A 25,811-nucleotide genomic window follows, 5' to 3' on the forward strand; every position below is an offset into this window, starting at 1 on the left:
TTCTGGTTATCATCCCAATTAATCCCTCCAGCATTAAGAAGTTCTTCGTCAAATTCATTCAAGAACTCTTCAAAGTCACGTTTCCCTTGCTTCATTGTATTCACTCGTACAAGAGCCTTTCTCTGTCGGTCAGGGTCACCAAAGGCCTTGTCTAGTACCGCGGAGAATTCTGCCCATAGCACGGGAGTCTCAGATTTCTGGCGAGCCAAGAGCCATGGTAGTACACGCTGGCTGGCTTTTCCTCTCAGGCGGCTGTAGGCATAGTAAACTTGTTCCTCCTCTGTAGGGTAGCAGGCGGCGTCGATTGCAAACTTCGTACGAAGGTTCATCTGGAAAGGAGGGTAGTCCTTAGGGTCTTCTCCAGTAAAGGGTTCGACATCCGGGTGACGAGGACGGGGATAGCTTCGTTCGTAGGGGGTGGGCGTTGCGGATGTAACTGTAGTGGTAACTGGTGGATGGTTTCTCAGTTGCGAGTTCCGTACGGCCTGTAGTTCCGCCCGTAAGCTGTTATTCTCTTCTTGGAGCTGTTGTTTCTGAGTCCGCATCTCTGTACGGAGCTCCTGGAGCTGCTGTAGCAACAATGCGACGCTTTCTTCTTCCATTGTCATAGTAAAAGGTCTCCTCATACTATTATTGAGATTGGTCAGCGATTCCTAATGTTAAGGGACGTATTTAGATGGATCTTCCTATCTAGACGTGCCGTACGTACAAGAAGGAATCGCTAAAGAAGAAATGAGAAAGAAGGATTGTTGTTGCAAGGAAGTCTTGTAGGTGGCTCACCGCCTTCAGGACAGCGCAGGCCTTGGCCGAGTCACTAAGGTCTAAGGTCCTTGTATAGGCAAAGGACCCATAACACTGGGGAATGCAGGTTCAGAGTCCAAGGTTAAGAATAGGGTCGTGCCAATCTCCACCTCGGCCCCAACAACGACAACCTCGGCGGTCCACTTTACTTACCCCATGGAGCTAGTTGCCTTTCGTTCCTCCTCATACCATATGATAGTGCAATGAACATGGCTTCCCTGTCAATATTGACGAGATCTTTGGCCTGGACCTAAGAGATGATGACATGACAGCCAGGCTGGGTCCGTGGTAGTTCGTTCATTTAGTTTTAGTGGCTTTAGTGAGGTAGTTGAGAGAAAAAGATTGATATACGCCGTACATACATAGATATCGATCTACCGAGTAATTATAAAGCCATGTCTACCATGGCAGCGCTTGCCCAAGACTAAACACCTTAATCAGCAACAGAGCAAAAACTAACTTGAAGAAAGTCACAGCCTTATTCTTCATCGTGATTTTCATCGTCGACTGCTGCTTCGTCGCCGCTGTTTGCTTGATCTGCATCCTGAGCCAAGCGATCCTTTCCAGACCAGCCTCTAATGGTAGGCGCCGAGTACAAGTCACGGTCAGACTTTGACTATATGCTTTGCATTCCCCATGCCCGTCAAGGTTCGCACCAAAAGCGGATTGTTGGGTGAAGTCATTTTCTTTCTAGTGTTGGTGACCGCTAGACCGATTTTGCTGGTATCAAAAAAGAGGAACTAAGAACTCCTGGCTGAGCGCCTTGCTTAGACTTGATGTCCTCGTCCAGCTGCTGCTCATTTTCGTAGCATGTCTGGACACTCCTCTCCCCGGTTCTGATATTTATGAAGCTCGCCAAGCCATGATGATTTCCCCCGCGCGACAGGGATACCTGGAAACCCTGGTGGTGCTCTGCGTTTCGGTTCATTCCCTTTGCAGTACCATCTGCGCCATGTCATGGGAGGCCAGAAGAACAAGTCCCGTAGTCCATACGGGAGCATCCGCTTCACTACACGAGTGCCGTAGTTCAGGGTCCGCTGCTGCTTGCTTTTGTGGGAGCTAGAAGTACCCCGACCGCTTGGTTCTTCTGCAGTGGTAGGCTGTGCGGTTGGAGGTAGGAGGGAGTATGTGGCATTGATAACTCACCATCAGCCATCAATATCGGAATGAGTTTCTGAGAGGATAATCATGCTTTGAAAGGCTGATATGAGAGCCGATCATGGCCTCATGAAAGAGAAGAGAGAGAGGGGGGGAGAGAGAGAGAACACAAATGTACATTTAAGGGAGCGTAATTCTGAGCGGCTATCAGGTTACCCAGGTGGTATGTATCCCACCCAAATGGGGAAGGGGGTAAACCCCACGTGACGCACTTTCATCGATTCCTTTATTGAAGTCAAGTCCCATCACTTTCCATTCTTCTCTATTCAGCTCGTGCAGGCGCTGGCAGCATCAGCTTCTTTTTGAGCACCACGTCCTGACACAAATACGTCACCAACTCTTTAAGCACTCTGATTTTGTCTTGTCCGCTGCTCGCCTTGTCCAGCTCGCTACCTTTGTTGCGAAAAATGCCCCAAACTGGGACGATCTTCTTGTCCTCCTTCCAATCGAGCCACCGGTTGATGCTGCTAAACGCTTTGCGCATATTGGTATGTTCTCGCAGAGCTTGCGCCCAAACTTTGTATTCATCGCCAGCCCCGCTTGAATGTAGGCACTGACAACAATACATGATAAGAGATGCTAGACCAGCGGCAAGCGCCGTCGAGACCGATGAGCCATTGTGGTAGACAACGGGCTTTGCTGATTGCGGCCTCTGCTCCTCGGCCACCTGGTTGCCTGGCAGGTAGTACGTGATGGAGTTCTCGCTACCCGAACCTGGGTCTCGGTTCGCAAGAGGCCCCGTTGAGCCGATACAGAGAATCTGCCCGGAGGCTTCACTGTACGGGAGAGTATTATCTCCTACAAGACGGATATCGTCAGCTGCGGAGCAGATCAAGAGTCGTTTGTTGTTCTTGACGGCTTCTGCGATTGCTGTTCGGAGGAGCTGAAGGTCATTCTGCTCCGCGTGCTTCTTGTTGCCCTCTGCATCAGACATGTTCTCCGAAATCAGAGACAACCGGTATTCTAAGTCGGTTATGGTCCAAGACATGGAGATAATGTCGGCACCGTGCATTACTGCCGCGTTGATGGCGTCCGCGGCGCTCTTTGCGTTGATGCTACGCGCCCTGTCACCATGTATGAACGATGGCCTGCTCTCGATCTTGATCACGTCAAGGCGTACCCACGGATTAATCCGGCTGATCATGTTGGCCATTACAGTTCCATGCCCCTCAGTGGATTTCCACCAAGCGTCCCCGTCGCAACAACTTACACCGGTATACTGGGTTGTGTTGTTGTAGGTGTTGAAATCGTCGAGGTCAATCCCATCATCGATCAAGGCCACCTTTCCACCATTAGCCAGATTACAAACGATAATATTTTTGTTTCTTCTTTGGATCACTTACCCGAATCCTTGGGGGCTGATTTAGCAGTTTGGTATCATGGAGCCCCTTCAGTGCATCTCGAAATTTTACCATCGCTTCAATCCATGCGTCCGAACGTGGCTTTTCAAACTGCTCTCCAAGAAGTGTATCTCGGTCGCCATCGATCATCGTACTGACAACGGCACCTCGTAACAACGTTTTGGACGTAACTTGCACTTTGCCTTTTGTTCTCTCGTCGATCGAAGTACGAAACTTACGGATCATGGCTTCTCTGCGCGCCGTATTCTCTAAACCCTTAACGATCCTAAGCCTGCTGTCCCAGGATATGTGGATTCGTCACGTACCTGATATGCGTGAAGGGTAATTTTGGACAACAGTGATCTTGGGTTCCTGCACATAAGCGGGATCCCATCCTCACTGCTTGCCCAGCCGTGAAGGACAGCCTGGTTTCCACTCCAATGAAGATGAATATGTTCCACTAACGGCGCCGCATGGTTGATGACATCCAAATTTATGTCTGGCTTGCGCCAATCCCTGCGATTGTCAAAATCAGCTCGGACACAACAACAGGAGCATTGGTTACTCCATACCATTCTGCTATTTCGAGCGACTCCCTGCGTTCTCCACTGGAATAAGGAGTGTATCCCCTAATGGCCTGTTCAATGGCCGTATCTGTATGTGCCCATTCATCGGCATTATCCTCAACCTCAAGCCGTAGGATTCTGCGAACATTCACATCAACCAGTTTGTTAAACACCTTGACTAGAGTGTCTCGCCCTCTGGGTTGTCTGTCAAGAGGACCTCTGTTGAGTTGTCTTTTCTCATTTGCGACATTCGGTCTCTGGCCTTTCGGCCCATTCTGTGTTTCGGACGCCAGTTTGGGAATCCTTACGTATGAGAGGGTGTCTTCGAACCCTCCGGCCTTGGAAACTTTGTCAATTAGGCGGACGACATCATCGACATTTTTGCCACGGAAATGACTAGCATCAAAAAAGAGATTCCTGTCTGCGAACAAAAATGCGCGTTAAACCTTCCGAGTCACACAGGCCAACATCCATAATGCATGGGCTCACCTGAAGCAATCTTTCCGTACAATAGGTCTTTTGCATCTCTGTCACTAGTGCTCTGAATGAAGAAGCATTTCACGAATGCCAGAATATCAGCTGCTGCTTTCCTCTGCTCTTTTCCCGGCCACGACTCAGTTTCTGCGGCAACGCCGGATCTTAAACCATCCGACTTCGCAGGTTTCGCTTGTTTTGCGTCCGGCACAGATCTTTGCTGGGCCTCATTTTCTGTGGGATCAAGGTTAGCCGTGGGCCTTCGAGACAGTGATCCATTTTTCGGCTCTCCGAGGCTCTTTTCCTTTTCCGGAAAGACTGAAGGAGCTGAGAGATGCAGGGGTTCGCGCGCCGTCTTTTGAGCAGCTTTTGGAAGGGTAGGTGTCTTTGTAGAAATGGCTGACTGCGAAGACTCTTCCTTCAATCTGAGTGTAGCTCGGCTCAAATGCTCTCCGACTGTGGGTTTCAGCGTATTCTTTTTCGGATCCCGGCGATCTTCCTTGGTCGGTTCCTTTGATTTTGACTTCGCTTCCCTTTCCTTCGGTGGCTGAGCCTTCTGCTTCTTGAGTTCCTCTTGCTTTTTAAGTTCCTCGATGCCGGCCTCGACGAGAAAGTAAAAGCGATAAGGAGAACGATGACGACAATTGAACAGTACATCTGGCTTCTTCATCGCAGGCTCAGCTTTGCTTAGGAGCGTTCGAATGACATCTTCGTATCTATGGTCATGCCCGTCAAATCGGTACTCGCCACCAATGTGGCATAGTCTGTAATCCATGGCATAGTGGATTGGTGTGTTCCCAAGGGCATCTTTTGCGGTGACAATCTCGCTATCTGCATATTCCAGCAGTTTTGTGATCATTGACATAGTCGATATGAACTTGTCAGACTTTTTGTTGGTCCATGGCATTACTGCAATCAGTGTCTCTTTGAAGGCATAATGAAGGCAGTTCATCTCATCCACGTTTGTTGCCATGAGCAGACTTCGAAGCATATCATGACGATGATCGATAATGAACTGGATAAAGTCGGTTGTGTAATAGCTTATGGCAACCTTGAGGATAGGTTCGTCTTGTCCATTCGTGTGTTCGATACGCTGATCAAGCAGAAAGAGAACGATCTGCTGGCGTGTCGCCATGGGAAGCTCTCTAAACTCGCCGTTCGCCCAGTTCTCGGCCATCCTATGGAGGAAGGTCGGCCTTCCTTTGTTCTTCTCATCATGATACGCCAGCGCTAGTTTGTCTGCTTCATCTAAGCTTTCCCAGTCCTCTTGACCTGTCTCAAGGACATGTACCACCTGTGTCCAGTGCCTCGAACGAGATTCAGGTTCCTCGTCAGGTTGCAAGGGCCCGATGAACAAGCCCTTAAAATCCTCTGCCAAACTAACAGCCATCACTATGGGAATTTGGTCGCTGGGGGTATTATACAGTTTATTCAGCAGGTGCTTGTCTTGCCGGATGTGAAAAAATGGTTCACCCACTCAGGTGTTATTTTCGTCTCGAGAGACCCTTCTCTGTTGTGCCCAGACGCTTAGAGCAGAATCCCGAGGATAAATCCTTGAACGAGTCAGCATGATCATGGGATCGACCATACGCTTCAAGATATCACTTCATCGATTGGACATACGGCTGGGGTGTTCTATTAAACCAAGTTTTTGATGGTACCGGCCGTGCAGCTGCAGCCTTTGGCGCGAACAGATAGTGGCTGGCCCAATACTCACATAGCGACATAAAACGACATTTTTCGATTCTCCAGGATCCTGTTATTCTTTCTGTTGTATATTGCTTATTTTCCATTACACTAAGAATCGGAAACGACGGAATCAGCAATGCCAACGTTCAACCTATAGGTGCAAATACTCGATTCTCTTAATCATGCTAAAGCCTTGCGCACTGCTTCCGACCCCGCATTTCACTTGGTTTCACTGGGCTTGGATAGTTTTATTGCCCCGCGATACTCGTTGTACATGGTACAGTCCCATGCTTCGTCCAAGTTGGTGGCCGCCAGGTTATCCCTGTCTATCTTTAATTTGCCTTCTAGGAGGTCGACAGGTGGTTCTTCTACATTAAAATAAATAGGGTCGTCCGGATCTCTTGTCGAAAACAAGGTAGCCATCACAGTCTTGAAGTTGGGCGTGACAGAGATGGTCGGGACACAGACAAAGTCCTGGTTATCGTCTCTTTCGAGAAGAATGCACACCGTAAGCGTAGATGGAATACCGTCTTTTTGGGATTTGTTCTCGGACAGCGTGAAGCGAGCTTCATAGTAATCGCCCCAGTCTTGTGGTCGGTCCCCTGTGACAATGGTGTGGTAATTGGCAATCTTTTCAACAGAATGCTCTACGCCAACCTCAGCCCCAACAGCCTGCATCGCAGCGCCGTTGACGCCTGCCCATATGCCATGGCCTTCTACCTGCTCTGTCTTTTGCATTTTGTGGACCCCGTCCGGTCTCACCTTGGCGACGGAGATACGTCCTGTCCCTCTGGGGTGAGGTTTGAACTCAAACAGGATATCCGCCTCTTTGAGGCGCGCCCCCCGATAAGATCGAAACATGAACTCGTATACCAGTAGTGTTGCTTTCTTCGACGATTTCCCGCCCATCTCGCCGTGGATAATGGCTTTGGCGTTGCAACTGACGGTGAATGCAGGCTTTTTACGCGGCCCTGCGCGGAACGCTGAAACATGAGGGCGCTGGCGCTCGCCCGGCTGGTTGCGTATCCTAAATTCTTCCCAGATTTGCTCGGTCAGAATATCTTCGTTATATAAGGGCTTCAGCTGAAATACCTCCTGGTGGGCCCTGGTAAGTCAATGTCATCGTGAAAGAGCATGGATCAGCGAAGTCCTCGTCTTCGTCGTCCTCAACCTCCTCACTCAGCCATAATTCGTCTTCGTCCATGGTTGGGCCAGAGCTCGAGAGTCCAGTAATTCTCAAGTTGTCTACTCTGCGGGCAGAGCAATGATCAACTATCATAACCAAGCCTTTTATGTTACTGAGAAGATCGGTTGGCGGAATTCTTCGCCTACGCTCCACCCTGATCAAATGCAGCTGAAGCCACTCGAACATTTCCATTTCAGAAATTCTCAAGAGGGGTTCAGACGGACCATGTAATCACGTCTACAAGATGCATGCACTGTTTTTTCCCGTCCGCTGACCATCCTCAGCCGCACGGAATGCATGCGTCCGCTTTGTGACACGCTAACGGCTTCCGGAGCGGACTGGAAATGAAAGCTATCACTGTGATGCAGCGAGGGCCAAAGCGTCAGCGCTAACAACAATCGTATTGTTGGCCAATTGCAATAGAAGCCACCCGCATGCTTCGAGGCTGACAGGACGCCAGAGATGCCTAGCGGAGTTTCTGGCTATCATGTAATGGAGCTAGCCCTGTCACTGCACAAACTGCTGACCACATTTCGAATGAAGAGCTGTTACCCGATGGGCTTTCACAAAACCCTCTGAAAAGGCTGACATATTGCTGTACACAAAGTGGTTTGCCGAGGTTTTGTGCTATCAGCGGTAGATCTCGCGCATACAGTCCTGATCTTCGTCAATTTCCGCTTCATGGCCTTTAGTAGGAGCATGATAATCAATGGAATCAAATAAGCCACAGAACGAGCTTGAGCTCATAGATTCGGATCTCTCCAGCGTCGTCAGCGATGATGTATCTGAAGGGTCCCGAGAGCCCATCCACCGGCTTAAATTGGTTAACACTGTACAACTACTACCAAGTGAGGATAGTGAACCTTTGGATGTTGAGTAAGTTCTGGAAATTTGTATCCTAAGCTCTGCTGTGCAATCCTTCTGATTACAATAGAATCATCCACGTTATTGGGCTAGACAAAGAGCGGCAGTTGAGACATGATACGATACTCGGTGACACGGCAACATCCAGAAGAAGGGAATTTGTTTTTCAATGCGATATCTCAAGCTTTCTTCTTGGGGACTTAGTCCTGGACACGGTCCAGACTCAGGCTGTGCAGTTGCTGGATGACATTGTCTCCCTGAGTGACAGCAATGACAGCAGCAACACAGTGAGTGTCCTTATATCCCGTGGCAACTTCAACGTAGTGTTATGGGGAAAAAACTAATACGTAGAAGACAACCCAGCCCGCTCGAATTTTCGTTGCCTATGACTTGGGGGCTTTGGTTGTCAACAAGGTACGTTACGTTTGACTAACTCAACGGCAACTTCGCACGCCAACGAGTACATTCCAGGCCATTGCTATTTTGTCCTTGAGAGAGCAGCGTTGGTCCGGAGTCCTTTACAGCGCTGTACAACTTGTATGTGATGCTACCCTCCTTCGTCCGTTTCTCCTGATTCGTGCGGCAGATATATTCTCACTGCTTTCTGCGGAGGCGGGATTTCCACGAATTCGACGTGAAGGTTTGGGACTACTTAAAGACAGTCAAGGGTGCCCTTTGGGCATCGCTTGTAGTTCCTGTCTGCGTCCGATATTTGACAGATGCCATGGTCGAAACTACAGAATTATTCCTCAGCTCCCGCATCACCTTGCGTACTCGGGTTGTCAGCATTTATGCCAGCGAAAATTCAAAGAATGCTTATGCAGTATGTTTTGCTCTGCTCACAGAGAAACTAATTGTTTACACGAAGTGTAGGTGTTCGATAAATTCACTTCAACACTTGGTGTATCAACTGAGATCACTGTGCCGGAGGATTTCAACAGCGAGAATGAGCCTGCTTATGACCTGGAAAATGCAGTGTGCTATCGCAAGCAGAGTGAGTTCCTAGTCTTTTGGCCTAAACTCCACATCAGCATTCCCTGACGGTTGCTGATTGCCCGGACAGATTGGATGAGCAACCCGGAATGGCTGGCACTGCAGCGAATGCTTCTACCACTGGCACACCCACAACATCAGTACGCCTCCGAGAAGTCTGAGTCTCCCCATGAGGTGCTGCGAAGCAAGCCATATAATGATTGGATCATCGGACCCAAGTCGCCAGTCTTATATATCCAAGGGAAGGATGAGGAACATTCAAGGTTTCTAGCTGAACAGGTCTTCCTCGACTGGAAGTCAAAACTCCAGGGTAGAAAGAAGTATCACACTCCGGTGATGTCCTTTTCCTTCTCAGCCGACGATCCTGTGCGTGCCACTATAGATTCCATGATATGCTCCGCCATCCTACAGGTTGACTCTGCATTTCGCAAATTATCCATGCCGAAGACGAGTGTTCTCCTTGATATGCACAAGTTTCACCGGGGCTGGACGTATGAGGATCTTCACAATCTTTTCCTAATACTTGTATCCTCAGACCTTGAGAATGGTGGGCTTTTGGTGTTGCATGACGTTGACGAATGCGAACTAGCAGGTCGGAAAATGTTTTGGGAACTCCTTCAGAGCCGTGCGGACTTGTCAGATTCATATATCAAGGTCGTTGTAACATCTCGCCGCAGGCTATCATTGCTGACAGACTCCGACAAATCTAGCTTGTGGTACGTGTACAATGAATACGAAGGCACATCGGAGCACTTGTCGGTAAATCCATCACCTCCATATGTGGCAAGATACATTCCTCGGCTTTGCCCCGGCGGCTACGGTGAATCTCAAGTGAGAAAAGCCCTCCAGCTCCTCGAATCCATGGATGGTTCCCTCTTAGAAGACATCCTGTGCCTCATACAAAGACACACTCATTGGCCTGTTGACCCATCGTCACGCGCATGGTCCACTTTCTTAACACTTCTTGGTCTGGTTAAACCGACAAGTACGCCGGCGGCTATACTAGACGGGATACTTCGATCGATTCCCGATCAGATAGGATTACGATGGATCCTCCTCTGGCTGATTTACGGCCACCGGCCCTTAAGCAGTATTGAACTTGCCTGCCTCTTGTGCCACTGCAACCGGACCGAAGGTGATCAGTCCTTTCCCAGACCTGCTTATGACGAGATTGAAAAGGCCCACCGCCTCCTCAAGTCATGGCTACCAGTCTTGGTTCACTTTGGCCCTAACCAAATCTGTGTTCGAAAGGCCGTACGTGACATACTTCTTGGTGAGAATCCCCAATATATGTGGAATGAGATAAAACCAGCTGTGCACCAGACAGCCCTCGACTTTCTTAGCGCCTACCTCGATGATATGGAAGTTCGAAATCGGCTGAGTGAGATCTACGATCAGTACTCTTCAATTGGTGATCCTGAAACCGAGCTCGTGCCTGCAGTACTGCCCAACGGCGAAGACCTTATTTATTACGCTACCACGGCATTTCCATATCATCTAGAGAAAAGTCCCCAATCTTGGAAACATCTAGAGCAGATATTCAGCAGCTCACCGGAGCAGCGCCTTGCGCCTTGGGCAAAGTTGTATTGGGCTATGAGCAACCCGTTTTCACGGCCGTCGATGGAGAAACTCAGCTCGCCTTTATCTGTTCTTCTTAATACGAAGAGCCTCGATCCAGCTTTTCGCAAGGCGTTGAAAAGTCTTATGAATACCACGGATAGTGCAGCATGGTCATCAGACCCGTCCCTCAGCGAGTTCGCCCCTATGAATTGCTTAGTCCGCGCGATGTCGATTAGAGACGAGACTGCTGCTTTGAAGTATATCCAACGTATCGTTACCAGAAAGATTGAGGGCAGCGAAGGTGGTAATGATGCTGTCATTACACCGATACAAGCCGCAGCAGGGGATGATACTTGGCCGTCCAAATTGCTGTGGAGGGCAACTTGGCTCAACATGGAGCGTCTCGTTGACTTCCTCCTAGAGGCTGGGGTTTCTCCCGATCCGAAAGATGTGGTGTCCAAGCGATATCCCTCTCCATTATATATGGCCTCAGTTTTCGGCCACACTCGAATCGCAGAACTACTACTACGAAGCGGGGCTGATGCTGGTGTTTTGAGGGAAGACGGTGGTATGCTACTTGCTGCTGCGGACAATGGGCATGCCGACACAATCCGGGTCCTGGTGACACACAACCGTGGACTCCTGGAGTTGGAACAACCGAATACCCCTCTCTACGGAGCATCCTTATGGGGGAATTGGTTAGCAGCGATGGTGCTTCTCGAATTTGGCGCCCGTCCCAACTATGTTCCCGCTGCGGACGGCTGGGCTCCCATTATCGCCGCGGCTGACTCTGGATACGTCAGGACTCTCCAAGTTTTGCTCGAAAATCATGCAGACCCCAACTTATGTGGCCCTGGTGGACAGGACACTGCGCTCTGGTGGGCTGCCATGCGCTCTCGGAGTGTAGAAGCTGTTCGCACGCTTCTGGAATATGGTGCAGACCCCAACCATGAGCTTCTCAAGCCCCCATTGGTGGTTGAGCTATGCAGTTCGTCGGAACTCAGTACAGAATATAAGGTCGCTCTCCTGGATGCTCTTATTAATAGCAAATCTCCATTGGGTGTCGATAAAGTAGACTCGCACGGATCGACAGGCTTAGTCTGGGCCTCCAGCAGCGGGCACATTCCTGTAGTGGATTGGTTGCTAGCGCACAACGCCAATGTGAGCCTCCTCAACGACGAGCAGCGCGGCGCGATGCACTACGCTGTTGTGAACGGGCATAAGGAAGTTGTTCGCAGATTGCTCGAGCGGAAGCCCCCTCTGGACGTTTTGGCTGACACCGGCGAGACCCTCCTCCAAGTATCAGTGCGCAATGGCGATATGTTAGTCCGCATGCTCCTAGACGCTGGTGCGAATCCCGAGCAGGAGAATGGTGAAGGCTTGACCGTCATCAACACGGCGGTCGTACAGCAACAGTCCGACGTCGTGAAATTGCTTATTGATCGAGGTGTGGACATCAACCACCGCGACAATGCAGGTTGGTGTCCTATTCATGACGCTTCAGGCCACCGTCCTAGTACAGAGATAGTCCGGCTTTTTGCCGAAGCTGGTGTGAACCTGGAGGAAACTACTACGGCTGGTCAAGCCCCTCTCCACCTTGCCGCCAGCTTCCCTCAGCCAGAGATAGTAACATTGCTACTTGAGTATCGCGGGAGGCTAGACATAGAGCAACGCAACAAAGACGGAGAAACACCGCTCATCAAGGCTGCTATGGGTGGCAATGTCGAATGCATTCACCGCCTCCTACGAGCAGGTGCCGACATAAATGCGCAGTGCTCAGTTGGATGGACACCATTAATGAGTGCATTGAACTCTGCAGACTGTGATGATGCAGTCAGCTTCCTTCTATCCCAGCCGGGGATAGATATAACCATTGCCTCCAAGAAACACGGCGCAGCCCTTCACATAGCATGCTCAAATCTTCATCTCGAGGTGGTCAAGAAACTGCTCGATCATGGTGCCGATATCAACCAGCTGCTTCCCGGTATCAGGCCCACTCCTCTAATGGCAGCCTGTATGCCAGCCGAGATCCTCGACTCCGAGACTCGAAGCGAATTCCTCGATAAAATTGACCGGCTCGTTCGGACCTTGATAGACTGCGGTGCGGACGTAAAGGCTACCTACAGCACCCCCATATCTACCCTTTTGTGTGCGGCTGCTCAATTCGCCGCTCCAAGCACAATCAACTATCTAGTCGGCAAAGGTCTTTCTCTCAGAGATCCAGGCTGTCTTCGCCGGCTTCCCATCCATTATGCTGCCGTCAATGGCCGCGAAAACTTCGAGGCAGTGTTCCAAAGCGACGGTGATCTCTTGTCTACAGACGTTGCAGGGAAAAACGCTCTTCAGTGGGCTGCTCAATTCGGCCACGTCCGAACAGTAGAGATGATTCTTGCCCATGCTCGTACCCAAGAAGAACGACAAAAGCGCATTAATCAACCTGATATTGACGGGTGGACGGCTCTCTGCTGGGCTCTCCGGCCACACACTGTCGCGAATGCCGAGATATATTCCGAGCCCTATGACATTACTCAAACAGTTCAGGTTCTGATCGAAGAAGGCGCTGATACGTCTATATCCTTCCGCATGGGCGCGGAAGGTGAGCTATTTACCGTGCTTGAGCTGGCTGAGTTACATAGTGCGTCTGATGAAATCATTACCATTCTCAAGGATGCAGAGGCCGCTCGCATTGCTAGCAGCGATGGCACTGGGAACGGTGTCATAGCACGGTCTGTCCGGCCCTACCAAGAACAAGGGTACAGTTGCGATATTTGCCTCAGTGTAAGTACTTCACAATCCCTACAACATATGATAGCTTTCTAGGGTCGACTTTAACCCACTGAACAGACAATTTGGGGCCCTGTATACGAATGTGAGACGTGTCTTGACTTCACTGCTTGCAAGAAATGCCATGGGCGGATCAACCTCTACCACGGACACCTGCGCCTGGAGAACGGGGAACCACACGCTTTTAAGTTGATTGTAGAAGCAGATCCGGAGATGCTTGATCCGCAGGGGCAGGGGTCTCTATCTCCGAGAAATTCGAGGAAGAACTCAGAAGTGGACAACCGGTCAGGGAGTAAAGGAGATGGGGTTGGAGATGGCGATGCAGTTGTTGTTGATGGTACCATGGAGGCGATTATGAATTTTTCGGTCGATGATGATATTACGGAAATCGGTGCCGACGACGGCGCTTCAATAAGGATGGGGAGGAGTCCTTGATGGTGTCCCTGTCACTGCGCTTGCTTGCTATGGCACCGACTGAGGTGTTCAGAGTGCTGCGGCTAATACCAGGCCGGATATCTCTAGACGATAATGAGCTAGGGAAATAAGCAGACAGCCTGGTGTAACTTATCTGCCCTCTTTACCACTAAAGCGTTTTTTTCCGTGTTATTCATCAGTCTCAAGGAACCTTTGACAATCAGAGGGGTACTCGTCAGCCCTATCCATACTATCCATGCCGCGCAAAACAAACATTACTTAGGAGCTTCAGAAACACAAGATGAAGCTCGATTTGCTCCAATGAAATGGATTCTCAGGACAGAGCTGCTACCAAACGTAGGATTATCATTCAAGAGGACCTTTTATATACTTGACTTCTGACTCTTGACCGAGCCGACTTGAAGGACCTCCTTTTCGAAGCTATGTAGGTTCACCTTTGATCTGCCTCCAGCTCCAGCTCTAGTAGTGAGTCCAACCAACTATGGCATTAAATATGAAAATAGATCCCTCTTAGATGTTACGCCATGTACATTGAGCCGATATTGTTAACTATTCCTAGTGCCCAACCTCAACTGCGGGTCTGCTAGGTACCCAGTAGGCGCTGCGTTCTTACCTTGAAAACCTGCATGAAAGAAGTCCGGCAATCCTGTCGAGCGTTACAGACAAACTAATCCTTGCGGATATGTTCAACCACGCCCGCAACCCATGGAAATTAGACGCACTAGATGTGTGACCTCAGGAGCCTTTCGCAGAGATAGATAGGGATTTCAAAATCTCGCGGCAGGACTCCAAAAACCCCCTTTGGCTGCTGAACCCCATAATCTATCTATTACTAATTCTGAGAAAGTGTACTGGACAAGGGATACTGATTGAGAAGCAAGCGGAAGAGCCACGGCCCGTTCAAGTCCAGAAGAACGTGAAAGAGGTGAATCTGCGGCTGCTTGCTATGCTACTACTGCGCAATGTACCAATAATCCGATGATAATCTATTGCTTGAAGGTTGACCTACAGAATTTAATTGTTGCGCAAGGTATTCTGAATCGCACGAAAAGGGTACCCCTCTCGTCGAACTGCCTAATTCAGTAATAGTAGCAGTAGTAGCAGAACTATATAACCCTCAACCTTACGGAGGGAGCCCGGCACGGAATGTGTATTTCTGTATGTATGTGTACGATAAACACTACAGGTGGATCTATTCCTCTGCGGAGACGGGATGAGAATTAGGGTTATCTACCCTGGTAGCCCTTCGGATGACGGGACGCAGCAATGTACCAGAACGCAGGATTAGATAAAACCAAAGAAGCCAACAAGTCAAGCGAACCAAGCGAGTCAAGCTGTCTCCTAATCAATTTAATGTGGCTATGGGCCCGTGGCTAAAGGCCGGTGGCATTAGCTATGGTGTCGCCATCTGCAGTGCATTGCTTACATCCATTGAGGACCCCGAGGCCGCAGTTTGTAAAGTCCCTAGATTTCTACCTGGGACACAATACAGTCTACATAACGTAGAGACACCGACGCGCAGTAGGGCTTAAACGCCGATCTATCGGCGATAGTGGTCTCACACCATCGCGCACCATGATTGCCGTAGATGTCGCCAGCGGATCCCAGTCCTAGACGAGGAGACCTGCCAATGAGAGGTTAACAGAAGCTTGACCTCGGAATGAAGCTTGTCGATGGCATATTGCATTCAATGCCTAATCTCCAATTGAACAGCCCTGTAGTATTGGACACGTATATCTCCGCGGAGGGGTTCTCCCAATCGCCAGTCGTCTGCTGCTACAGTATACACGAAGGAAAGTACTGGAATCACGATACTGACGGCTGATGATCTAGATGGCTTAACCCTTCTTTCCTGGAGTTAGATACTTTGTAAACCCCACTCTGTTACGCCTGGATGCACGTTGGGGCGACTACTGGGCATCATCTCATTTACGTGCACAGGCACGACATGGCTCGCTGGACCAATCTATATAGTGCGCGGTCGTTCCAACGAGTCGCCTTTTTTTTTCCCGCAATTTTTATCCTTAGGACGCAGGTGCAATGGCTGTAGACGAAAAGAAGACTCCGCCGATCTCCACCGGCGAGGTAGAGGCCGATTCTCGCGGCGTCAGCGAGATCGATGACTCGGATAGGGAGCAAGGCCGGTCTGGTTTCAAGAAGGGCACGTTCAATGCGACAGAGGATCCGCGTTTCTACAAGCCTATCGACACCTACGAGGGACTTCACCGCTGGGACCCGGACTTTGAGTGGACGGAGGAGGAGGAAAGGAGGATTGTGCGTAAGGTGAGCCCACAGCTACCTATGGCCATTAAAGACAATATCAAAATCATAAATCACCAAAAAACAAAAGAGAAGAAGGCTAAGAGGGACCAGATCGACGCGCGAGTTTGCACTTTTGCCTGCGTCACCTTCTTTGCGCTGCAGCTCGACCGGGGCAATATTGGCAATGCCCTGGCCGACAACCTCCTCCAAGACCTCCATATGACGACCAACGACTACAACACTGGGCAGACCATCTTCCTCTGCTGTTTTCTCTTCGCCGAGCTGCCTTCGCAGCTGATCTCCAAACGACTTGGCCCCGACCGCTGGATCCCCATTCAGATGGTCGCGTGGAGTCTCGTCGCGGCGTGCCAGGCCTTTCTCAAGACCCGGTCCGGCTACTTAGGGCTCCGCGCCCTCCTGGGCCTGCTAGAAGGCGGCTTCATCCCTGACACAATCCTCTTTCTCTCCTTTTTCTACAAGTCCAGCGAGCTGCCTAAACGTCTGACCTGTTTCTGGGTTTCGTACACCGTCACCACCATCATCGGCGCGTTTCTCGCCTTCGGCCTCCTACACATCAAGGACTCTAACGGCGGCGGCTCGTGGAGGTACCTCTTTGCGTATGAGGGCCTACTCACTGGAGTCATTGGCATCATAGCGGCCTTCTGGATGCCGGCCTCTCCGACGCAGACCAAGGGCGGGTTTCGTGGGAAGGGCGGCTGGTTCACCGAGCACGAGGAGAAGATTATGGTCAACCGGGTGATCCGCGACGACCCGAGCAAAGGCAGTATGCACAATCGGCAGGCCGTGACGCCCAGGCTCCTCTGGGACTCACTCAAGGACTACCACATGTGGCCAATCTATATCCTCGGCTTCGTGTGGATGATCCCCTACACACCAGAGACCAACTATCTTACTCTGCAGCTCCGCTCACAGGGCTTCACCACTTTCCAGACGAACCTGCTCACGATCCCTGCTGCCGTTGTCAGCATCACCACCATGATCACCACGACCTGGCTAGCTGAGCGCACAAACCAACGCCTGCTCTTCGGCGCCGCCATCGAAGTGTGGTATCTTGTTCTGCTGATCGCATTGCAGACCTTGCCTGAGAAGAGCATGCCATGGCCGCGATTCGCGATCCTCACCCTGATCGTCGGCGGACCGAGCCTGCACCCTGTGTTGGTGGCGTTGACTTCGAGAAATGCCGGCTCTGTGCGCACGCGCACTGTGGCATCCGCATTGTATAATATGAGCGTGCAGGTCAGCAGTATTGCGGCAGCGAATGTATTGCACTCCTACTCTCCTTTATTCACCCCAGATACTAGTTTTGCTGAACAGTACTGCAGGTGTACCGAACCGAAGATCAGCCGTACTACAGAAAGGGCAACAAAGTGCTCATCGCGCTAGCAGTAGTCAGTATCTTCTTGTTCATCTCGGCCAAAGTCTACTACGTCTGGAGAAACAAGTACGGCGATTCATGGATCTGACCCTATCCCTATGTTTACTGACAGGAGCAGGCAAAATAAGACTAAATGGGATGCCCTGAGCAGCGAGCAGAGAGAGAGCTATCTACGCGAGAATCCGGTCATGACGAACAAACGGTAAGCCCTGCGCCTTTTTGCCTACAGTCTAATCCCCTGCGACGGCTTGACCAGTGCTGATGCTTGGATTAGGATCGATTTCACCTTTGCCTCCTAATATTTTGTCTACCTCTCTGTCACTGCCGATCGGATGGAGGAAGCTCAATGGTCTTGATTTGAGTCTGGATTTATGCGTTGAGGGTAGGCAGGATATTAGTATGACTGAACAGGTGTAGACTCAGACTAATAAAGCCATCTATTGCAATGGCACTGTGACTGCTCACTATACTTCTGATATATGGGCCTCCTCAGCCCCGTCTTCCCCAGTTCGATCCTGATTGCAGACAAAAGATCCATTCGTGATTGCATCAAAGTCGCCTAGATGAGGTTATAGTCTAGGCATGCTTAATAAGCCTAGTATGTATAGGGCGGACCTTAGGGTAGCTGTACATACAAAGCTGCTGCAGAAATTACGACAGCTGCAGACTATACTATACCAGTGCCTTGTTAATTTAGTCCATTGCCCGCTAAAATGAAGACTGTTGTGTGACCATCTCAAGTCTACAGTGAACTTCGCCTATTGCGCCATCACCGACTCCAACCATGCCATCCACACACTATTTCTTGCGCGCATACACGAACACGCAACACCTGACTCGCGTTGCGAGCCTTAAATAATCTTCAGCAATATATTACGCGCCAGCAATATCCTCAAGCCTTCCCAACCGAAGATTGAGGAATAATGGCTCCCCGCTACGATTCCGTCGCCGTTATCGGCACTGGTCCCTCGGGTCTCTCAACATTAAAAGCCCTCGTTGATGAAGGAACCTTCAGCAGAATTCGCGTATTTGAGCGCCGTGATCGAGTCGGCGGCCTCTGGCACTACGATCCCGTCCCAGACGTCTTCCCTACACCGGGCGCACCGCATATCCGCAACGAGATTCCGGCCAGCTTGCCCGCATTCACAGAGCCCGTGGCGGAGGATACGACGGCGCGCACGGGGATCCACGACCAGCTCGATAGCAATGTCGGCTCAGGGACAATGAGCTTTACGCATACGCCATTCCCAGAGGTGAATTCCGCGGTCTCGGTTCGGCAGTTGGGAAGGGGGAATCCGAGTCGGCCCTTTCGGGTTGTGAGCGGGTACCTGGAGGACCTTGCACGGCCGTATCTGGACCGTATCTCGTTTAACACAACCGTGGAGCGGGTCGAAAAGATCGACAATCGGAAGAAGTGGAGGATCACGGCCAGGCAGTCTGGCCATTTTCAGCGAAACAAGCCGGCCGAGTACTGGTGGCAGGAGGAGTTTGACGCTGTCGTCGTCGCATCGGGACACTACAATGTGCCTCTCATCCCAGAGATTGACGGGCTGGCGGAGGCACACAAGGCGCTGCCCGGGCACTTTGAACACTCAAAGAGCTTCCGGTCCGCGAACGACTATGTCGACAAAAGGGTCGTTCTTGTGGGGGGGAATATCTCGAGTGCGGACCTTATTGCGGACTTGCACGCAGTCGTCAGGGGAAACCTCTACCTCTCACAGCGAGGGGGTAATGAGGCGTTAGCGAACGTCTTCTCCCTGCCAGGAGTCGAGATCAGGCCGACGATCGGTCGTGTCGATGCTGAGAAGGCCGGTCTCACCGTCACCTTCACCAACGGCTCGACAGTGGCAGACGTAGACAAGCTCATTTTCGCAACGGGCTACCGTCTCGTCTACCCTTTCCTCGTGCCCGACCCCGTCACCCCGAGTAATCGGGTGGCGGGCCTCTACCAGCACATTTTCAAGATTGGGGATCCCAGCTTTGCAATGGTCGGGCAGGTCCGCGGTGCTCTGAGCTTCCGGGTTTACGAGTACCAAGCCGTCGCCGTGGCGCGGTACTTTGCGAACCACAACGCAAAGCCCCTTCCGAGCCCGGCGGAGCAGGATGAGTGGGAAGTCGGGCGGCTCAAGTACAAGGGTCCGACGACCTTGTTCCACGAGATCAAGCCGGACTTCAAGGAGTACTTTGAGTATCTAAGGGAGTTTGCCGGCCCGCCTGGCCCAGGGACGAACGGGTACGAGCTGCCCGTGTTTGGTGAGGACTGGCCGAACTTGGGGTTCGCGATCCTACAACTAAAGGACAAGTACTGGCAAAGTATCAAGGCTGCTTCGCAGAATGGGAAGGAGAAGGTCCAGGCGAAACTGTGAAGTAGATGTTCAGGTTCGAGTATACTGAGAAATATACACAATTAGTCTTCGCCTCACATCTGTTGTCAGTTTAAGACTTGTTCTGCTAGCTTTACAGGAAGGCTATAGGCTACTTCCTTGCCCTAGGAACTAGACAGACACCCAGTATGATGCTGTGTAAGACGGCCATGGGTAGATTAAGCCAATTGCCTGTCTTGATTGTGAATGAACACCATGCTGAAAAGATCAATGTACTGCATCTCTTTGCTTCCAAAGACTCCTAACCCTAGCAGATGTTGTCTGGACTACCTAGTATATTACCACTAAATAAACAATGGCAGGGCCTGGTAATAGTAAAGTAAGAATCTGCAGTGTCTGCCTATAGGAAGACGCAATCGAACAATGGGGACTTTAGGGCAGATTGGACACTGTCACCCCTTTCCTGGGCCCTAGTTCTAGGGCACCCTTCATACCACCAAAGTCCCGGCGTCGGTGCTGGGTGCCTACAGAGGACTACGGCTAAATTAAATCTTTCGAAGACTTCCAAAACTAACAAGGCATCTGGGTGTGATACCAGCATACATTGTAACTTTAGCTACTTCGCTAGATGGAGATACCTGTCCGGTTTAAGCGCAGATAGAGGTAGGTGACCCTCTCCTTCCAACCTGAAGTTGATTCGGTTGGCTGCCCATACCTGAATCATAATATTGAGCCATACCTGGAATGATGGCGAAGGAAGCCAACGGTATGCGATTTTACCTGTGGCCGCGGCTCACGTAACCATTCGGACGTCCTTCCTTCTATTCTTTAAGTACATTCGGCTTTAAGCACCAGGGCTCTTATTATCGCCGATTATTCGGGGTGCACTGTCTCTTTTACATCTTCTTTCTCGTCTTTCGTGGTTTCGTGGCTTGTATTTGTATTTACCCCGGCCTATAAGGTGGACGGATGTCAGTCGCCTGAGCATTAAACATCATGTTGCAAGATGTCGTCAGTGAGGGGTTCAATACGCCATCCTCTCGGACTGGATGTATATCTGATATGAAGAGTGAAACTGTATGAAGACAAACTCAGTTCAACCTGTGTGTGATTCTTGGACTCTATGGTGCAATCGACTGGGTTTGGAGATGCGGATAGCATATAAACCTCTATCTTCCCTCGAAGCACTAAAGACAACATATCCACAGCCATAAAGCCTTTTGGAGAAAAAAAAAAAAGTACGAGCACAAGAGCCTGATCATGGCTCCTTCTATCGAAGTCGCCTCGCCAACCCCTGCGTCTGCCCCGGTTGAGGCGAAAGGCGAGTCTCAGAAAGCCACTGCATCGGGCTACATCCGTGAACCACTAAAGTACAGCGGCTCACTCGACGAGTATAAAAGTTTCGACGTCACGCCCATTATCGGACGCGAATTTTCTGATCTGCAGCTGACTGATATCCTCCACGATGACCAAAAGCTCCGCGACCTGGCCATCACCGGTAGGCTGCGCTGTTGCCTCCAGATCTATAGAGCGCACAGAACTTACAAAGCCTGTCGCAGTTTCTCGCCGCGGCGTCGTCTTCTTCCGCAACCAGAGTATCAACTCTGACGAGCAAAAGGTTCTGGGCCAGAAACTTGGTGAGTTGACGGGGAAGCCTGCCACGTCCAAGGTCAGTTTTTCCTAGGGTCGACCCGCAGAAGCCCTAAACTGATATTGACATGATAGCTCCACCGACACGCTGTCAACAACGCTGGCAGAAAGCTGACAGTGAACGAGCACGGCAAACTCGACGACGAAGTCTCCGTCATCTCCTCTGAGACAAACCGCAAATACTACGGCGACCGCTTCGCCAACAATACCCGCCATCTTGCTAGCGAGGGATGGCATGCTGAGTATGTGGCGACCTTCCTCTTCCTAAATGCTAAGAAAATGTCTAACTACAGTAGCATAACCTTCGAGCGAGTCCCCTCTGACTACGCCATTCTCAAAATTACCCACTCCCCAGAAGACCAGACCGGCGGTGATACGCTTTGGGCATCGGGGTATGAAGTGTACGACAGACTCTCGCCGCCCATTCAAGCCCTGACAGATACCCTGACGGCTGTTCACCACCAGGTATAGCCCAGCTCCACCCCTATGAACATAATCCACTTTGGATGCTCACTGCGTTAGCCGTCCTTCAACAACATCGCCAAAGAACACGGCATCGAACTCATTCAAGGAGACCGGGGTGCGCCCGAGAACACCGGGTACGATTTCAGGGCTAGCCAGTACGTTCCCCTCTGATACACATCCTCTTTGTTATATTTCTGACTGACTGCTGGAACTGTCATGGACATTATATAGTCCCCTCATCCGCACAAACCCGGTCACTGGTTGGAAGAGTCTCTTTGGTGCTGCCGGGCAGGTCGACAATGGTTGGATCGAGGGCGTGACGAAGCGCGAGAGTGAGATTTTGAAGAAATATTGTATGCCCCCAGTTCGCCTGTGAAGTGTGATTGGTCATGCAATCTAATCACTATGCCAGTCCGCCAACTCATCGCCGAGAACCATGATCTCCAGGTCCGATTCAAATGGGGCACGAATGATCTTGCTATTTGGGATAAGTAAGCATGTCTATGTCATGGCAAAGCATGCGCTGAGAGGACGATATGCTAATGATACCTCATCTAGCCGGTCTGTCTTCCATACGGCGACAAAGTAAGCAGTTCCCAAACAGGATGGATAGGCTGGCTCTGTATGCGCCACTAACGAACTGCAGCGACTACGATGGAAAGCGACAAGGCAACCGGGTCGTCTCACTGGGCGAAATCCCGTACTTTGACCCTGCATCCAAGTCGAGACGTGAGGCGTTGGCGGCTGAAGCATAGATGTGTTTGATTTATCTTGCTTCAACGGATATAAGACAAGGTGGTTTTGGACCAGACGCTGGCTTGTCTGATGCACTATTGTTCTTTTTTTTTGGTGTCTTATTTAGTCTGCAACGATAAAGCGGACAATCGGAATGACAAGTTTTCAGCAACCAATCTAAGAAATGAAATCATGAATGCGTTTCATTTAACCAGAGAATATGTAGCAGCAACAGGTTCCGTTTACGACCTCTTACTTTCGGTAACTTTTCGCCTGCTACAATGTACAGCATTATGAACGCCTATACCTCGGTATCACCAATAGCATATAGCCCTACCTGCTCCTAATCCCATACTGAGCTTCGCCTCTTATAATTATGATACCTTGGACAGTTCCCGCAATCCGAGGTGCTGCTTCATGATCACCGGGGTGATGTTCGAATCCCCACTGTGCTTGCGCCGCCCGTCCTGCTTGTCAGCATCACAGACCTTTCTGGAAGAATAGTATATGTTTTGTCTTGAATAGTTAACTGTTTTACCTGAACCAATCTCCATTGGGCCTGCGGAAGCTACTTGGCCGCTGGCAGAGTTCCGTTCAGTGAGGAGCAGACGGCTACGCATATTCGTCCCACGAATCGTCCAGCCGCTCAAGCGCAAGAAGGCCGAACTCGGTCAAAATAAGCCCCAAGGTAGGCTCTTGGTCTTCATGTTCGCTTCTTGCGTGGACTAGGACAGCAGAACTGGAATCCTTTCATAAAAGGGCTGAACTAGCAATCTTGAAGCACAAAATTCCAGGTTAAAAAACATGGACCAAGAAATAAATCACATTAGCAAAGTATACGGTACCTGTACTTACTCTGCAAAGAAAGTGTGCATTCCTTTACAAATAGGACAAAGGAATGGAGTGTAGGGCATAGTATTTGACCTAACGAAGCAGATGCTTGCCGCCACGGTATGGTAGCGCTGAGAGACTTGAGACTAGCTAAGATATTGAACATCAGACAGCTGAAATTAGGACTGTTTCCAAAAACGATGGATTCCTCCCTCTTTCTTTCCAACCACCGGATCCCATTCCGGCGTCGGCACATTCCAAACCTCTTCAAACCTCCCTATATGGTCCCCGCCGACAGCCCAAGTCCACTCGACACCTCGAGGATAAGCCCCCATCATTACAAACCCAGTCAGCTTCCCCTGTCTTTCCACATCAATCACCTTCTCCCTGGGATCAACTGAATCAATCGCATGCGCCGTCTCCCCCGTTAGCACCACCGCATCGGGCTGCCCACTGTCCGCATCAAAACTCTTATGGGCCACGCCCGCTGGTACCAGAAAGACATCCCCAGCCTCAGCTTCAGTTTCTAGTCCGCCCGTTTCGTGCGCCTCCCCGTAAGTATGCTCCCTCCAATTAGCTGGGTCGCCGAGATCCGCTTCACCCCATCTGATTCTTCCTCGCCCCGACAGTACGATCATGACCTCGTGGGTGGTCGGGTGGTAATGGGAAGTCTGTTGGCGACCGTAGCGAACCACCCACTTGGGATCCCAGTGGTTGGCTGTGAAGGTGTCGTAGGCGTGGGGGAGGTCGAGTCTGCCATGACGTAAGAAGCAGTGTTTGTATATGAGGAGCGGTTTGGGGGAGTTGGGCACGAGGGCTGTCGGGGAGATAGTACATTTTTCTATCTCAAGAGCGCTTTCCATTGTGAGAATGTTTGAAGGATGGTGGATTGAGTTGAGGATTCTTGATAACGGTGATTGGAAAGCAAGTTTGTGGAAGAGACCGTTCTAGGTTCGGATGGTCCATTGCGGATCTCCAACTCATGCGGGGTCATGACTCATGCAGCCATGGAATCTGAAAGCATTCTGTTTATTGGCTAATTGGAAATGCAATATATAGCGGGAAGATAGGATCGGGCAGGAGATGGATATAGGGCTAGGGCTAGGGCATGACATGGACATAGGTAAAGGCTCCCACTCATTCACCGGTCTATCGTATGCATGGTTGTTAGTGATTCCCTCTGCAAATATATCCTTGTCTATAGTTCAAGTGTCGAACCTGACGAGTTGGTTCTTCTTCAGCGGGAGACGCTGGGTCTAGAAGTAAATTGGAAGCAGATCGGTTGTATGGAATCATGGTAGAAGGCTACCTTAAATGACTATAAAGTTGCGGCCAAAGGAAACCGTGTTTTAATGTCCTAGGGTCATTTAGGCTTAGGCAGTCTAATACGACTAACAAAGCAATCCAAGTCCTCAAAGCCCAATTGGAGTTATATCACCCCAAATATACCATGCAAGATAAGTACGGCCTCACCATACGTACACTTTCCTCGCGCATCAGAAGGTCCTTGCCAGTTGGAGCTCGGCCTTCTCAGCCGGGCCAAGCGATGTCAATCTATGTTGATCCAAAACGGTCAGAGGGGGGCGGGCTCGGGGCATTCTTGATAGTTTCGGGGCTTTTCAACGCCAAACGGTTCGCTTAAAGAAGGTCTTTGCATCGAATCTGGGGTTTGCCAGGAGATATTTTTGATTCTAGCCGTCCAACTCCGGACTTTTTCTTGGGTCTCATGGTTTGGCTCCCAAACGGCCTCAAACGTAGGAGCTTGTCATGGGAGGGTTGCACTGTCCTATGTACTTGTGCCCTGGTTGCAATTTGTAGTTAGTCATTATCAGACCCTGTAGGAGTCGCCGTGGGCCATGGCTTCCGTTGTGAGACGCTAAGCAGCAATCATTGCTGGTTCCTTGCAATATTGGCCGCAATACATTGCCCATTGCGATGGTTTGACACATGACTAGGACCTTAACTTACGAGATACACATTAAAGAGAAGGCAGCAGCCAGGATGAAGGTGACTCTGCCTGAGATACAGGGAAACAAAGCTTCTCCGCTGCCTTGCCTTTTATTCAGTGTAAATTGTCAATCCATTACCAGAAATGCAAGGCCTGACCAAGTGGATCGGCTGTGATAGTCACATTAACGATACGTTCATGGCAGACACCCTGAACAAGAAGAATATCATGGGTTTCAAAAAGCTCATAAACTACTTTGTCATATATAGAGGCCTCCAGATGCGCCTGCACTGCAGGTAGGTGTTTCCTAATCTTTTGAAAAGATAATATCCTGGAATCCAAAAAAAAAA

At 50.4% G+C, this 25,811-nt stretch overlaps 7 protein-coding genes and 1 pseudogene across 8 annotated transcripts, besides 1 other annotated feature; 5 read left to right on the top strand and 3 right to left on the bottom strand.

Annotated features, from left to right (window-relative positions):
• Positions 1-25,811: part of a sequence feature (contig 1.35 1..84073(1)) that runs on past the window's edge.
• Positions 2-819, bottom strand: ANIA_10275 (uncharacterized protein; the record flags this gene model as incomplete). Its single annotated transcript, XM_050612982.1, has 2 exons — positions 2-627; positions 710-819. Coding segments are annotated over 2 exons (736 nt in total), but the record flags the coding sequence as incomplete, so codon positions are not given.
• On the bottom strand, positions 2,222-7,232 carry ANIA_02194 (S8 family peptidase; the record flags this gene model as incomplete). The annotated part of the gene is made up of 10 exons (XM_654706.1): positions 2,222-3,241; positions 3,303-3,453; positions 3,539-3,552; positions 3,626-3,815; positions 3,872-4,286; positions 4,355-5,748; positions 5,963-5,974; positions 6,057-6,095; positions 6,303-7,089; positions 7,121-7,232. The coding sequence occupies 10 exons, from the start codon at positions 7,230-7,232 to the stop codon at positions 2,222-2,224; spliced, it is 4,134 nt and encodes a 1,377-aa protein (XP_659798.1).
• On the top strand, positions 7,924-13,850 carry ANIA_02195 (uncharacterized protein; the record flags this gene model as incomplete). The annotated part of the gene is made up of 8 exons (XM_654707.1): positions 7,924-8,090; positions 8,149-8,365; positions 8,430-8,492; positions 8,665-8,901; positions 8,952-9,072; positions 9,142-9,437; positions 9,483-13,409; positions 13,476-13,850. The coding sequence occupies 8 exons, from the start codon at positions 7,924-7,926 to the stop codon at positions 13,848-13,850; spliced, it is 5,403 nt and encodes a 1,800-aa protein (XP_659799.1).
• On the top strand, positions 14,533-15,138 carry ANIA_11330 (uncharacterized protein; the record flags this gene model as incomplete). Its single annotated transcript, XM_050612984.1, has 3 exons — positions 14,533-14,577; positions 14,698-14,814; positions 15,037-15,138. 3 exons carry the CDS (start codon positions 14,533-14,535, stop codon positions 15,136-15,138), a joined length of 264 nt encoding a protein of 87 aa, XP_050468829.1.
• ANIA_02196 (uncharacterized protein) lies at positions 15,891-17,807 on the top strand (the record flags this gene model as incomplete). Its single annotated transcript, XM_654708.1, has 3 exons — positions 15,891-17,369; positions 17,456-17,574; positions 17,738-17,807. 3 exons carry the CDS (start codon positions 15,891-15,893, stop codon positions 17,805-17,807), a joined length of 1,668 nt encoding a protein of 555 aa, XP_659800.1.
• On the top strand, positions 18,432-19,874 carry ANIA_02197 (uncharacterized protein; the record flags this gene model as incomplete). Its single annotated transcript, XM_654709.1, has 1 exon — positions 18,432-19,874. One exon carries the CDS (start codon positions 18,432-18,434, stop codon positions 19,872-19,874), a length of 1,443 nt encoding a protein of 480 aa, XP_659801.1.
• On the top strand, positions 21,093-22,702 carry ANIA_02198 (TauD/TfdA dioxygenase family protein; the record flags this gene model as incomplete). The annotated part of the gene is made up of 9 exons (XM_654710.1): positions 21,093-21,330; positions 21,392-21,501; positions 21,558-21,724; positions 21,779-21,947; positions 22,005-22,102; positions 22,179-22,300; positions 22,360-22,438; positions 22,506-22,532; positions 22,594-22,702. The coding sequence occupies 9 exons, from the start codon at positions 21,093-21,095 to the stop codon at positions 22,700-22,702; spliced, it is 1,119 nt and encodes a 372-aa protein (XP_659802.1).
• On the bottom strand, positions 23,057-24,376 carry ANIA_02199 (annotated as a pseudogene). The gene is made up of 3 exons: positions 23,787-24,376; position 23,538; positions 23,057-23,170 (listed from the first exon to the last, which is right to left on the bottom strand). Coding segments are annotated over exons 1-3 (705 nt in total).

Source organism: Aspergillus nidulans, chromosome VII (genome assembly GCF_000011425.1).
Source record: "Aspergillus nidulans FGSC A4 chromosome VII".
Lineage (NCBI taxonomy): Eukaryota > Fungi > Ascomycota > Eurotiomycetes > Eurotiales > Aspergillaceae > Aspergillus > Aspergillus nidulans.